Source organism: Pelodiscus sinensis, chromosome 2 (genome assembly GCF_052426305.1).
Source record: "Pelodiscus sinensis isolate ZL-2025 chromosome 2, ASM5242630v1, whole genome shotgun sequence".
Lineage (NCBI taxonomy): Eukaryota > Metazoa > Chordata > Testudines > Trionychidae > Pelodiscus > Pelodiscus sinensis.
Genome location: NC_143053.1, coordinates 170,791,776 through 170,805,368, shown reverse-complemented (window position 1 = coordinate 170,805,368; position 13,593 = coordinate 170,791,776). Strand labels below are relative to the sequence as shown.

The window sequence follows — 13,593 nt, the reverse complement described above, 5'->3', positions numbered from 1 at the left end:
TATACATAATTTCCAAAACAAAGAACTCAAATACCCTACAAGTTCTCTGGGACAAGTTCCCAGGGTAAATCAGCACAGTTCCATTGACTTCAATAGAACAAACTGTCCCTATGTATGTATTGAAGCTAAGTTGTGTGTGAAGCTGCAGTACACAGTCCCAGTTTCAAAGTGTGTACTTATTATCAACTGTTCTGAAATAGCTTTCTATAAAAAGGCGGTTGCATGTGATCAAGTAAATATAGCTTAGTATATGGGCCACATCCTGCATTTCCCTTCTCACATGACACATAAGGTTTGCTATATATATTGGAATGGATCCAAAGTCCACACAGTCCAGTATCGTATCTCCAACAGTGGTCAGTATGAAATGTTTCAGAGGCAGGTGTAAGAATCCCACAGTAGGCAGATACAGGTTAATCTGCTCCCTACATAGATCTCATCCTACTTTCCAATAGTTAGAGATAATCTTAAACCCTTGTCCTCATTGATTTTGAAAACTCTGGCTATTCTTGATATCCACATAAATGTCCAGTCTCTTTTGAATCTCATCAAGTTCAATGAATTCCTCAGTTAAATCACCTATTGTGTGAAAGAGTACTTCCTTTTGTCCATTTTTAATTTCCCACCTTTTCATTTTATTGAATGTTCCCTCTACCTATATTGTAAGAGAAGGAGAAGTTTCCAATTTCCTCTCTATCATTCATTAATTTATTTACTTTTATCATCCCCTTTCAATGGTAAATATAAACTATCCCAGTCTTTTCAGCCTCTTGATAGAAGAGCTTTCCTTGCTTTCTAAACACCCTCTAGTTCTGCAATATCCTCTTCTTATTATTTATTTGTATACCATATGTCAGGGATTCCCAAACTTTTTGACACGGGGACCAGTAAATCCATTCACAAACTTTTGGAGGACCAGTAACATTCATTTGCATATTCATTAATCAAATGCTGAATATTCAAATAAGTTGTTTCTGGTCCTCCCAAAGCCCCCAGTGCCAGCTTTAGCAAAGCTTTTGATATGGTCACCCACAATATTCTTGCCATCAAGTTAAAGAATATGGATTGGATAAATAGAGTGTAAGACAGACAGAAAGCTGGTTAGACCAGCGTTTCCCAAATTTTTTACTTTAGTTGGAACCCGTTTTTTTCAGTACTGTTTTTTGCAGACTGTGACGGGGCAGTATCGCCCCGCACCGCAACTCCCACCGAGCAGGCGCTGCTCGGCATCTGGGTGGAGGCAGCCCGGCGCTGCGTGGTGTGTTCTTATGCTGCGCCGGGGCTGACGGAGCCGGCCGATGTGCCGGCGGCAAGCCCAAAGTGTGGTGACAGGAGCAGGGATAGCACGGGGGCATTCCCCCTCCTGGAGAGCCCCACGCGTCAGAAAAACTGCGGCAGAGCCGGTCAGCCCCGCCCCTGCCCATGCCGATGACGTCAGGGAGGGTATAAGCGGCGGGACGCTTAAAAATGCCGCCGCCATGGCAAAGGGAAGGGGGGAGAGAGGACGGGTGGTTGGGTGGAAGGTTTGGGGGTGGCACCGCGAGCCGGCACCTAAAGGCCCGGTGGGGGCCTCAACCGGCAGGCGGGACCAATCCCCTGATTGCTGGGTAGAGCAGCGCCGGCAGCCTGTCGGCCAAAGGCAAAGTGAGCCCCCTGGTGCCGGAGGGCCGGGGGCGGGGAAAGGAAGCAGCCCAGGGCAGAGTCCCTTAGGGCTGGTGGGCTGACGCGTTACGGCAGGATGACCCGTCAGCCAGACCGGAGCTAGATTGTTCCGTGTCCTTAGGGCCCTAGGCCCGGGCCCCCCTTTTCTCTGCCCCACAGCTGTGGGGAGAAGCCAAGGCTAGAGAAGCGCCCCAACGACCTGTAGTAAGGGCGTGCGGGTGACATTAAGGCTACCCCCCTCCCAAAAGGGGGAGGGGCAGCAGGTACAGTCGGGCGAGACTGGTACACAGACCAAAAATATAAACACGTAAAAAACAAACTGAAAAAATACCAGACATATAACATGTCTGGTATTTTCTCATTAGGTGAGTTGTATTATTACTAGATGTATCAGTTTGTAGTTTCGAACTGCCTGGCTGCTAAATGTGCTCAGGGTGCATGAGTGTGTCTACCAGCCAGACAGTTCGCAACTACTTGAAGGGATTGGGGGGAGCACAATAGAATCCCCAGGCCGGACTCACTCATACTTTCAGGGGGGGCAGTGCCCTGAGATCTACATATGGCCAGGTCAGTCCCGGTCCCCCCCACCTCCTCGCTCCACCTCTGGCCAGCGCCACTTCCGCCAACCCCCTCCCAGACAGCCATTTCTCCCCTACTTCTCCCAATCTCCCTTGGCCGTCCCGCTGCCCATGTCCAGCCCTGCTTCTGGCTGCCGCTTCTCTCCCCTCCCCCCCCCCCGCCACACCTTCCTTGGCCAGCTCCCTACCCCCAACCTCGTGCCCCCTGGAAACTCTGCTTCTGCCGCCCCACCCCCTAATCTCTCCTGATGCCCCAGGCAAGCCCTGCTTCTGGCAGCCGCTTCTCCCCTACTCCTCCTCCCGATCTCCCGGCCAGCCCCCTGCCCCTCGGCCAGCTCTGCTTCTGCTGACTGCCTGTCAGCCGACGGTCAGGGCAGTGTGTGTGTGTGTGTGTGTTACCGAGAAAAGGTTTAACGTCCATGCCTTTACCGCTAGGACCGGGGTCCCATCGCGGAGGGCAGCCAACAGGCTGACAGACGCCCCGAGTTTTATAGGAAGAGCTTATTACATCTCAGATTTCAGCTGCTAGGATACAGGATCCCTTCGCAGCGGTCAGTCTAGGGAAGACTGAGAGATGCCCCAACGGATCTGTCACCTGGGAGTGTCACGATCCAAAACGCCCAAGCTCTTCCTATACCTGTCCCTTATGACCGGCTGAAGTTCTTTTAAATTGTTCTTGGTTCTGTTACAGCAACTGAAGGAGTCAGGTTAAAACTTAAAACAGTTACAGGTTTATTAAAGAAGCTTATAAATCATATGGTTACAGTGGCTATTGCTCTATTTCTTAACTGCTAGCAAATATAGATCTTAAAAAATGGTTACAAAGGAAAAATAAAGATAGAAAATAGAAATAATGGTACCATGTGACAGCTTAATCTTAAAAGAGCTATAAATCTATGGATACACTTAAGACAAAGGACCACATCCAGGTACAATTTTTACCTCCTTCTGTGCCTCTTGACTCCAGCGGGTCAAGCCAGGGCTGGTCCCTCAATTCCTAGGAAAGACGAATACGAGGTGGGCGTCTCCGTGAACCTCAGGAGGTCAAACACCTAACCCGACCAGCAGATAGATGGTAGATTGACACTCACAGTAAATGTGCTGCTGGACCCATCTTTATACCCATAAGGGCCCGTATCCTCTTTCTTATCTAAGATGCCAAATTGTACTGGTCCGTTTTTGTGGCGCCAGTTCTTACAAGCAAGTTTCAACTTAATTTACACTTGCAAGAGAGAGAACTAAATTGTAAGTACTGGATATTTTTTTTACTGGGCGGGAGATTCCTCCCCCTGCGGACGGCTGTGTGTTCGTATCAATATGGGTTTCAGTCAAGGGCACACCTCAGCAGCCTCTTGGTCAGCAATTGGCGTATCTCTGTTTACAGCCATCCAGGGTCACAGCAGCCTGCATATCCAGGCCTTCTGTTCAAGGCTTTTACTGCTCTGTGTGCCCTGCATGCTCCAGGCAAGCACAGATGGATGTTACAGGGGGGTTCCTGTCTGGCTACACTGCCCCTCGCCCCAAATCTCCAAAGCCCACCCCGATTTCCCTGTCCAGTGCTGCTTCCAGTGGCCTGCTCTCCCCTACTCCTTCCCTCCCTCACCCCCACTCCTAACCTCCCCTAGCTACGCCTCTGCTGGGAGCTGGAACATCAGGCTGCAGGTTATGCCCAGGCCAGCCAAGGGCTTGGTGGACCCAGTGTCACACGGGCACTCCAGGAGCCCGGAACACCCCGGTAACCATGCTGAGGCCAGGTATTTTTTTCCTGCGGCCCGGTACCGGGCCGTGTCCCATAGTTTGGGAAATGCTGCCATATGTCTTAGGAACAAAAGTTGTGCTACGTGTTGATCGAACACAAAGATAGGGTGACCAATAACTGTACACAGTGTTGTAAATGAGGCCACATCTTTGATTTATTATGATACCTGTATATATTCCACTGCATAGAAAAGATAGGAAGTATGGCAAGAGACCACTCTGGCTTAACCAGGAGATCTTGAATGATCTAAAAATCAAAAAGGAGTCCTATAAAAAGTGGAAACTAGGTCAAAGTACAAAGGATTAATATTAAAAAAAAAACACAAGTATGTAGGGGCAAATTTAGAAAGTAAAAGGCACAAAACTAGCTCAGTCTAGCTGGAGACAGAAAGGGTAACAAGAAGACATTCTGGCTTCGTCTATACTGCAGCATTTGCCGCAAGAGCCTATGCAAACGAAGCGTGGATTAGCCTTGTGCCGCGCTTCATTTGTATAATTTATGCAAGTTGTTTTTGCTCAAGGGGGTTTTGCGCAAAAACAAGCAGTGTGGACGGTATTTGCCCAAAGAGGCATAAGGATCTTGCTCATAACGGGGTTTTTGCGCAACGCCCCCCCCCTCCACACTGCTTGTTTTTGTGCAAAAACCCCTTGTGCAAAAATGGCTTGAATAAAATGATGCAAATGAAGTGCAGCAATATGCTAATCTGCGCGTCATTTGCATAGGCTCTTGCGACAAACGCTGCAGTGTAGATGTAGTCTCTACAAATATTAGAAGCAAGAGGAAGACCAAGAACAAGGTAGACCCATTGCTCAGTGAAAAGGGAAAAACAGTAACAGAAAATGTTAAAATGTCAGAGGTGCTTAACAACATCTTTATTTCGGTTTTCACTATGAAGGTTGGTTGTGACTGGATGCTTAAAAACAGTGAATGCTAGAAAAAAGGAGATAGGTTCAGAAGTTAAAATAGGAAAAGAACAAGTTAAAATTACTTAGAAAAGATAGATGTCTTCAAGTCATTAGGACCTGATGAAGTGCATCCTAGAATATTCAAGGAGCTGATTGAGGAGGTATTGAGCCATTAGCTATCATCTTTGAAAAGTCAAGGAAGATGGGAGAGATTCCATAAGACTAGAACAGGGAAAATATAGTGCCCATCTTTAAAAAGAGAGCTAAGGACAACCCAGGAAACTACAGACCAGTCATCTTAACTTTCATGAAAGATAATGGAACAAACAATTAAAGAATCCATCAGCAAACATCTGGAGGATCATAAGGTGATAAGTAACAGTTCAGCATGGATTTGTAAAGAACAAATCATGTCAAACCAACCTGATCACTTTCTTTGATAGGATAACAAGCCTTGTGGATAAGGGAGAAGTGGTGGACGTGTTATACCTAGACTTTAGTGAAGGATTTGATACAGTCTTGCATGACCTTCTTATCAATAAACTAGGGAAATACAATATAGATGGGGCTAGTTTAAGGTGGGTGCATAACTGGCTGGATAACCATTCTCAGAGGGTAGCTATTAACGGTTCACAGTCATGCTGGAAGGGCATAAATAGTGGGTTTCTGCAGGGGTCTGTTTTGGGACTGATTCTGTTCAATATCTTCATCAATGATTTGGGGTTGGAAGTCTCGCTGGACCAACTGCTTCCCAGCACTGCGGGTGTGGGAGCCTCAGCATCCCCGGGGGAGGATGGGGAGGAGGTGGAGGGTGTGGAGGGAGAAGTTGGAGAGGGAGAAGGAGTGGAAGGAGGATCAGTAGCTGGGGAGGCAGCAGGCGCTGTAGCGGTAGGAGGCAGCACGCTCTGCACCATGGTCTGCAGGTGCTGGCAGATGGCAAGTCTTCTTGCACCCAGTGCTGGAGGGTGCAGTGCAGGGCTCGCAGTGCCCCCAGGTGCTGCTGTTGGTACCCCTCCACTGCACGGGTGGTCCTGCAGAGCCCTCGGGTGCGGGAGCATGTCCTGGGTAGTGTGGTGCGCCCTGCACACACAGCTGATGTAGCTGTGAAGAAACGAGAAGTGGCCAGTTATCCCTGGGGACACAGTGGGTGAAGCCCAGCCCGCCTCTGCAAGGTGAGGATGACTGTTCCCTGCACCATCAGAGCCGCTGTGCTTGCACAGAGGCCATGTTCGGAATGTCCTGCTATCCCCAGAAGTGGGAGCTGCCCCGAGACCGCACCCATACCCTGTGCTGTGTATTGTTTGTGTGTGGGGGGGAGGGAGATGTCCCCTGCCTCTGTGTAGAGTGGCCCTGTGGAGGGAGGGCATCCTGCTGTGTCCCACCCCGGAGTCAGGAGAATGTCATGCCTCTTCACATGCATGTGTGGATAACAGGGTAAGGCCCTTGTGTGGCAGCCAGCTGGGGCCACATGCCCAGGGGTGGCATGGCACATGCTTGCACGTGCACAGTTTGCTGTTTGATCTGTGGACAGCAAGGCCCACACACGCAGTCCCTGATTTCCATCTCCCCCTCTCCCCCCACCCCTCCCGGCATAAGGGGACAGTGATGGCACTCACCTTTTGTTGCCTCCCTGGCCTTGGATGACACTAGCGACAGGTCTGCTGGGGTGGCTCGGGGGTCCTGGCTGCTCAGCACGCTTTGTCTGGTCTGTTGTGGCTCCTGGCTCTCCTCCTCCTCTCCTTGATGCCCTGGTCAGACCCTCTGCCCCAGGGTTGACAACCACCTGGGGGGCATGGACCGTCCCGCCCCCCAGGATGCAAGGGCAGTTTGGTGTGTGTGCCCCTCGTTGGGAGCTGCCCCCTGTCCCTGGCATATGCCTGCCCAAGCTCTTTTATTTTCATCCGCACCTGCTCCTGGGTACAGATGTGGCCTTTGCTGGCCATGCTGGCAGCTATCCTGCCATAGACAACCACATTCGTCTGTCTAGTGCGGAGATCATGGACGTTGGAGGATTCCCCCCAAACCTAAATGAGGTCCATGATCTCCGCACTGGACCAGGAAGGCGCCTGCCTTTTCCGGCCCCTGGCAGGCTCCTGGGAGCTGGCAGACTGCTCCTGAGGAGCGGTGGAGGGCTGGCTGCTGGTGGCTTGCTGGCTCATATTGGGTCAGGGGCAAGACAGACTGTTTGTTGGGATGGCAGGCTTGGAGCTGGCACAGGCACTGTGGCCAGACTCTACCCTTTTAAGGCCTCCGGAGAGGGGGGGAAGGAGAGTAGTTTTCTTGGTTGTGGCCAGAGTGATTGTGACCAAACTTATTTCGAAATAGCAGTTTTGAAATTGGCGTTATTCCTCGTGGAATGAGGTTTACCAATTTCGAAATAAGCGCTCCGCTATTTTGAATTAATTTCAAAATAGCGGTTGGCTTGTGTGGACCCTGGTAAAGTTATTTTGAAATAACTTTGCTGTGTAGACATACCCTAGGAGTGCATTTAAGCTCATTTTAATTGTGTTCCTGAATGACATTTTAAATTAGAATGGTTTGTTAAAGCTTGCTGGATTAGGCTCTATATTATGGAGCATCAAATGGACCACAAGAAACAGCAAAAAAAGAAATAATCCAGCGTAAATCTTTTATTACTTAGTTTCCCGTCATTTTTAGCAAAGTAATCTAATCTCTCTCTCTCTCTATATATATATATATACAAATCGTTTTCCTGTGGGACGACAAAGTGACATCATCACAACATCGTTCACAGGCTGGGCAGTAGGCATGGCTGGGTAAAGCCTCATCCCCAACCCCGCCCCTTCTGTCCCAGGCCCTGTCCCTGGAGCCAAGCTTCACCCACTGCCAGACCGTCTCTCTTCTGCAGCCACATGGAAAGCTGGGCTGGCACGCCTTAGCCTGGCCTTCCCTGGATGCCATGGGCAGAGCTGGACCTGGCCTGGCGGCTTGTGTGGCAGGCGGGGGGGGGGGGGGGAGTAGTGGATTAAAAAGTGGCCCTGGGATGGCACAGCTGGGAATGGAGGGGTGGTGCCGAAGGAGGAGCCCGGGCTGGCACAGCCATGAGTGGCAGGGAGGAAAGTTGGGGTTCCCTCCCCCCCGAGAGGGGAGGGGTTGGTGAGCATGGGTCACAGCCACCTAGTTTATGTGTAAAAAAGAATAAAAGGTTATATTAAACTTTTTCATGAGTTTTGTAAGTAAAATCACAGACCTATGTAACCTCACTCATACTCCCTGATTTATCTTTGAATTTTCAGGTTTTGATTCTTTTCTTATATTTAAAATTTTCTATTGTACCTGAGCTTCATAACTAACTGGGCTAAAGCTGCCTATATCTCTCCAGTTCAAAATTTTTATTATTGTCAAAGTTATGTTTATATCTTGTTAGATACCTGATACAGAAGGCTTAGTTTCCTTGGAAAAGAAAATCCTTAAAATCTGAGAACATTTTAGATCAGTTAAAAATGCAGCACTGGTACAGTATTAGATTACATGTACTGCCACATGTATATATGTATAATGCTGTATTTGTATAAAATATTGTAGTCCTGTATCTTTGCCAAACATGTGAGATCAAAGATGGTAAATTACTGTTGTTGAAGTCAGATACACCAGAAGAAAAACACAAGTTTGAAATTACTGAAACAGCATGGGAAAGGGGACTGGAGTTCCCAGAAGTATACCGAAAAATGAAGGCTTCACAGTTAGGAAATGAGTTGGTCAGAGATTTCCAAGAGCAGATGAAGTGTTCTTTGACCCGAAGAAAGTGTTTATCATCTCACCAAATGTCTACTCAGCAGCATTTTTTCTCCTCCAAAGTGTTCCTATTTTAAAAAATGATGAAGTGATTAGCTGTTGCTATCAGCATTTAAGGAACAAGGCATTACTCTGTTTTGCTTAGAAAACGTATTTGTAAAAGAAGCAATTTTTATGAAAGCTGTAGTATATATTGTCAAACATGACATGAGAAAGCCAAAGAATTAGGGACTTAGAGCTCCTGTAGGTTTTGTTATATTCATCAGAAAAGAAGCGTTTGTCTTTTAAAAAGTGAAATTTCTATCACTAGGAAGAAGGATTTCACAATATTTGTAAACCAATTTCACGAATCTTCTTTTTGAAAATGCAACTAGACAAATCTACCAACAAGACTGAGATTGGTAACTCACACTTCCAGTTATTTCAGTAGAGGGAAAACAAAGTTAACTTTGAAGTTCATTTGCAGCAATTTAAAATGATATTGTTTACATCTGAACAATATATTCAAATTAATAATAATAATAATAATTAATAATTAATAAATTAGCATTCTGCCTTTCACCTTCCAAATACTTTGTAAACTTGATTAGCTAATATAGGGCCTAATTGAAGTGAGAGGGATTTTTATGTTCACAGAAGGCTGAATATGGGAAAACAGGTTACAGTTCTCGTTACCTAAAATTACAGCCATCTTCCCAGGAATGGATAATATTGTTTTTTAAAATCCTAACATTATTCAGTGGAATTGAAAGATTCCAGAATTGTACGTGACTTGCCCAAAGCTTTAGACAGTAGTAATGCAGAGTCAGATTTAAAACTTAAAAAGTTTGTGTCTCATACATAGCCTTAGACCATTAATTTGCTTCTCTCTAGTGAATGCCCATGTCTGGTATCCCTGGACATATCGTGTAAGTCCTGGCATGCTACAGCCATCATTCTCACTTCTTTGAGTCACAGCAAAGGCAATTAGATATAATGCAACTCCTTTTCTTTTTGGTTTTGAGAAAATCTGGGATACCACAATATAGAAAAATAAACTCCAAGAGAAAGTGAGTGATATCAGTGTAATAGATTCCACCATGGCCAACACAGTAAGGATTCAAGGTGGAGTCTCCAGAGATGAAAGCAAAAATCTCTACAACTTGGTAGGGAGAAAAGGAAGGAATTTGTATAGAAGTGCACCCAGGTGGGGCAGCTTGCAGGATCAGGATTTTAAATGATATTTTGCTGAAAAACACAAAAAGCCAATAATTTGTATACATTTTAGAAAAATATATGAAATTAGATTTCATTTCAAACAACACATCTTCAAATACATTCGTCAGTTCTCTTCACTTGTGAACACACTATATTGAGTTTACATTGAATGCTAAGGGCTGCACATTGGGTATTCATTTCTAAATAAAAATCTTGTTGAATTCAGTGGGAATTCTGTGAAGCATTTATTTTTGGTATATTTCTGGAAACTCCATTCCTCCTTCCCATGAAGTTTTGGTAATTTCAGATTTGTCGACCTTTTTCTTGTATATCTGACATCAACAACAACAGACATGGATTTATAGCTACTGTTCGTAATATTTCTCAGCATAAAGCAGTGATTCCCAAACTTTTTGGTCTGCAGCCCACCGCACTCAAACCTTTCCGTGGATCACCAGCCAACCACCCATGATGAAAAATGCTTTCTCTTATCTATCAATCAATGGTTATCAAACTGCAGTCCACGGACCACTAGTGGTCTGTGGCCACCTTGCAGATGGGCCATGGCTCAAGTCTTATCCCCCCGCCTCCTCTGCAGTGGGGAGGCTGCACAGGCGCTTCAGTCCAGCACCCCATGCCAGGTTGGAGCACGAGCTGCGGGATCTGGTTTGAGGAGGCAAAAAATGGCTCCATGCACTATTGCTTCCCTTCCCCTGCTTGGGGGATTGGCAGTGCATGAATGCACTGTCTGGAGGCTTTCCCCGCTGCTCCCATTGGCTCATGTTGAGGCAGAAACCCATTATAGAGAAGTTCAGTCAAAATGGTTAAAGTCTGGCAAAGATATAAGCAACTGCAAACATGAGAAGGGGAGTCTCAGGCAGTATTGACTACAGGGAGTGCTATCAGATGTAAAACCATTATGAACATGAACTGTTTTCTTCTTTTAAATGTTTCAGATTCTTTGAATATATATTTCTCTATCAAGATGCAGTGATGTTTCAGATTGAACAAGTCACAAAGCTGTGTTCAAAGATTGCTTTAACTGAGCCATGGGATCCTTATGATATTCCTGACAACTCCACTTATGAAGATCAATACTACATTGGGGGGCCTGGAGATGAAATTATGGTACAGGAATGGTCTGATAGAAAACCAGCCAGGAAATGTAAGTGTATTTTGCTTTATTAAAAATGCCTGCATCTCCTTTACCTAACATACAATTTTCCACCCGACTGTTAGTAAGGGTTTGCATATTACCACAAAATTTGCAGGAAGAAATAATATGTACTAAATATGCAGCATATACAGTGTATCATATTAGTGCTGTATTGTATTAAAGAAAATGTCCCCAATGTCTAAATTAGTGCAAGAGAATATAATGGAAATTAAGGCCCTCTGATAAGGCCAGGTCATTAGGAGGTGACATGCTTTTGGACGGTTCCTTTCTGGCAGAGGGAGGCAGATGCTAATCTCTCTGTATGGTCATATGGGTAGTGTGTGTCACACAATGTAGAAATAACATTGATTAAAAGATTGCAAAATCTACAAGAAAGGAGTAGATGGGAAAACAGAACCAGTGGAGGCGTCCTGCTTTTTTCTGGTATTTCAATGGGTGCAAACACCCTGAATACTTTGCTGAGAAGGCAAATTGACAGCATGTTTTGCCTCATGAAAGCTGAGTCACAGCTAACCTGGGTGAAAAACACTGAAAGGACTTCAAGTGAGCATCGCTTTACAAGACATAAAAGTATCTAGTTAATTAACTCATATCTAGGGGTCGTGGGTAAGAGTGTGTTTATCATTAACAGTGGGGCCTACGTAGAACTTGTTGCCTCTGGCTGATAGAAGTGGGGAGCTGTGCCCTGGCAGGCATAGATGAGGCTTCTTTGTGCTAAGAATAGGTCGTAGTGAGGTGCCTCACAAACCCAGGTGCCCCTGGAAGCATCATACTCAGGCCCTACCTATAATAAAAATAGTTCTTAATAACCCTTGAATTTAAATTGAATTTACAACATTATCCAGTTAATGCAACACTTATGACCCGGTTTTGAACCTTAATACTCAGACAAGGGAAAATATTTCTGTAATAAAAAAATGTGAAAATAATATAAAGGAAAAGATTGTTAGAACTCCAACTATGCTGGATGCATCCTCTAACATTCACCATCACCATCCTAGCCAGGAAACTTATTATTCAGATCTATTATTGTTGGCAGATTTACAGACTTCATAACCAGTTATTAGCAATTTGCACTCTTAAAGTCATTTGAATATGCCCTGATATATTATACACCCCCAATTATTTTTGAGTGTTTTATACAATAATATTGAAAGAAAACAATGTCTTGTTCATCTCTATCTGTTCATCCACCCATCCCTGAGACATAATTTATCTTGGATTCTGGAGATTGTTATTATGGTAAGGTTATTCTGATTTCAAGGGAAATGTATTGTACGTTAATAGCATTTTTTGCATTCATTTTATATGAAATACACTAAAAACATTGTGAGCTGATGTATTATGACTTTTTGGGAAGTGTGTTGAATTATTGCTGATCTAGCAGCCTTTATTTAGATGTTCTGTGTATATGTCACAGCTCAAGTTGTTTTCATAATGTGGACTGGATTTTAAAATGATGCATGCATGACCACTCTTTGGATTAGAGAAGGTAGGTAGAGCAGGGGTGAGCAATACAATGGTGGTGATTCACAAGAATTAGCCCCTGATGGGCCACTGCAGCTATATTTACCTACACTCCCACAGGTATGGGCGATCACAGCTCCTATTAGCCGGAAATGGCAATCTGTGGCCACAGGATCTGTGAGCCCCTGTACCAGTGGAGGTGCAGGTAAATATGGTGGTGTGGGGGCCCGCTAGGGGCTTACCCTGGCAGACTAGATCCAGCCTACTGGCCAGTATTTGCCCATCCCTGAGGTAGAGGCTACTAAAGGGTTGAAAGCAATTAAAAAATTGTCACTAATATGGATTACTAAAATGCGAAGGTCACTGCATCCATCATATATTTTTCATCCCTTGGGGATTGGAATCAGGGTTCCTATAATAAGAAATACTAATCACATGCACTAGTGCTTAATGGAAGGATCTCAGACTTGGTAGCATCTAGGATTTAAAGCTTAAAGACTATCAAGTGGTTATGGCTAGATGTAGGCTCCCTCTCCATGTCTTAGAATTTAACACATGGGAATTGGTGCACTGATCAATTCTGAAATTTCTATATAGACTCTAGCGTATGGTAGGATATAATGCAAGAATAATATATACATCCAAATTCAAGAAGAATTTGATTTTTTTAAAAGCCATAATAGAGTTAACAGCAGTAAAATGCCCTGAATTCTTTATCTTTAGTCTTTCAAATTATTTGTTAGTAACCAATTTTATATCATCCTTATAATCCCAAAAGGGCATTCCACAGAAGAAATCCCTTAATTATTACATCAAAATAAATATATCTGCTTTGCCAGTGTTTAATTATGTCACTCTTTACAGTCTAATAAAATACAATACAATTCTTCTTTGAATAGCCTCTTTCAAGCAAAATATATTCCAAATACTGTGTAAAAGTAAGGAAGGCATTTGTGCACATACTTAAAACAATACAGTCACCAAGTTAAAAAAAGGGGGAAGAGAAAAATTGAGAGGTGCAGACAGGAGAGAAAATAAATATTATGAGGTGAGATTTTAAAAGGGATGGTGAATCAGTGATATCCGTCTAGA

General features: G+C 44.8%; 1 protein-coding gene across 1 annotated transcript in view; it reads left to right on the top strand.

The window, feature by feature from the left end:
• Nucleotides 1-13,593, top strand: part of EPDR1 (ependymin related 1) — a 39,871-nt gene that overhangs the window by 20,832 nt on the left and 5,446 nt on the right. The window contains exon 2 of the mRNA XM_075921740.2: nucleotides 10,814-11,022. Coding sequence (XP_075777855.2) covers nucleotides 10,814-11,022 — 209 coding nt within the window. The remainder of the gene's footprint in view (nucleotides 1-10,813; nucleotides 11,023-13,593) is intronic.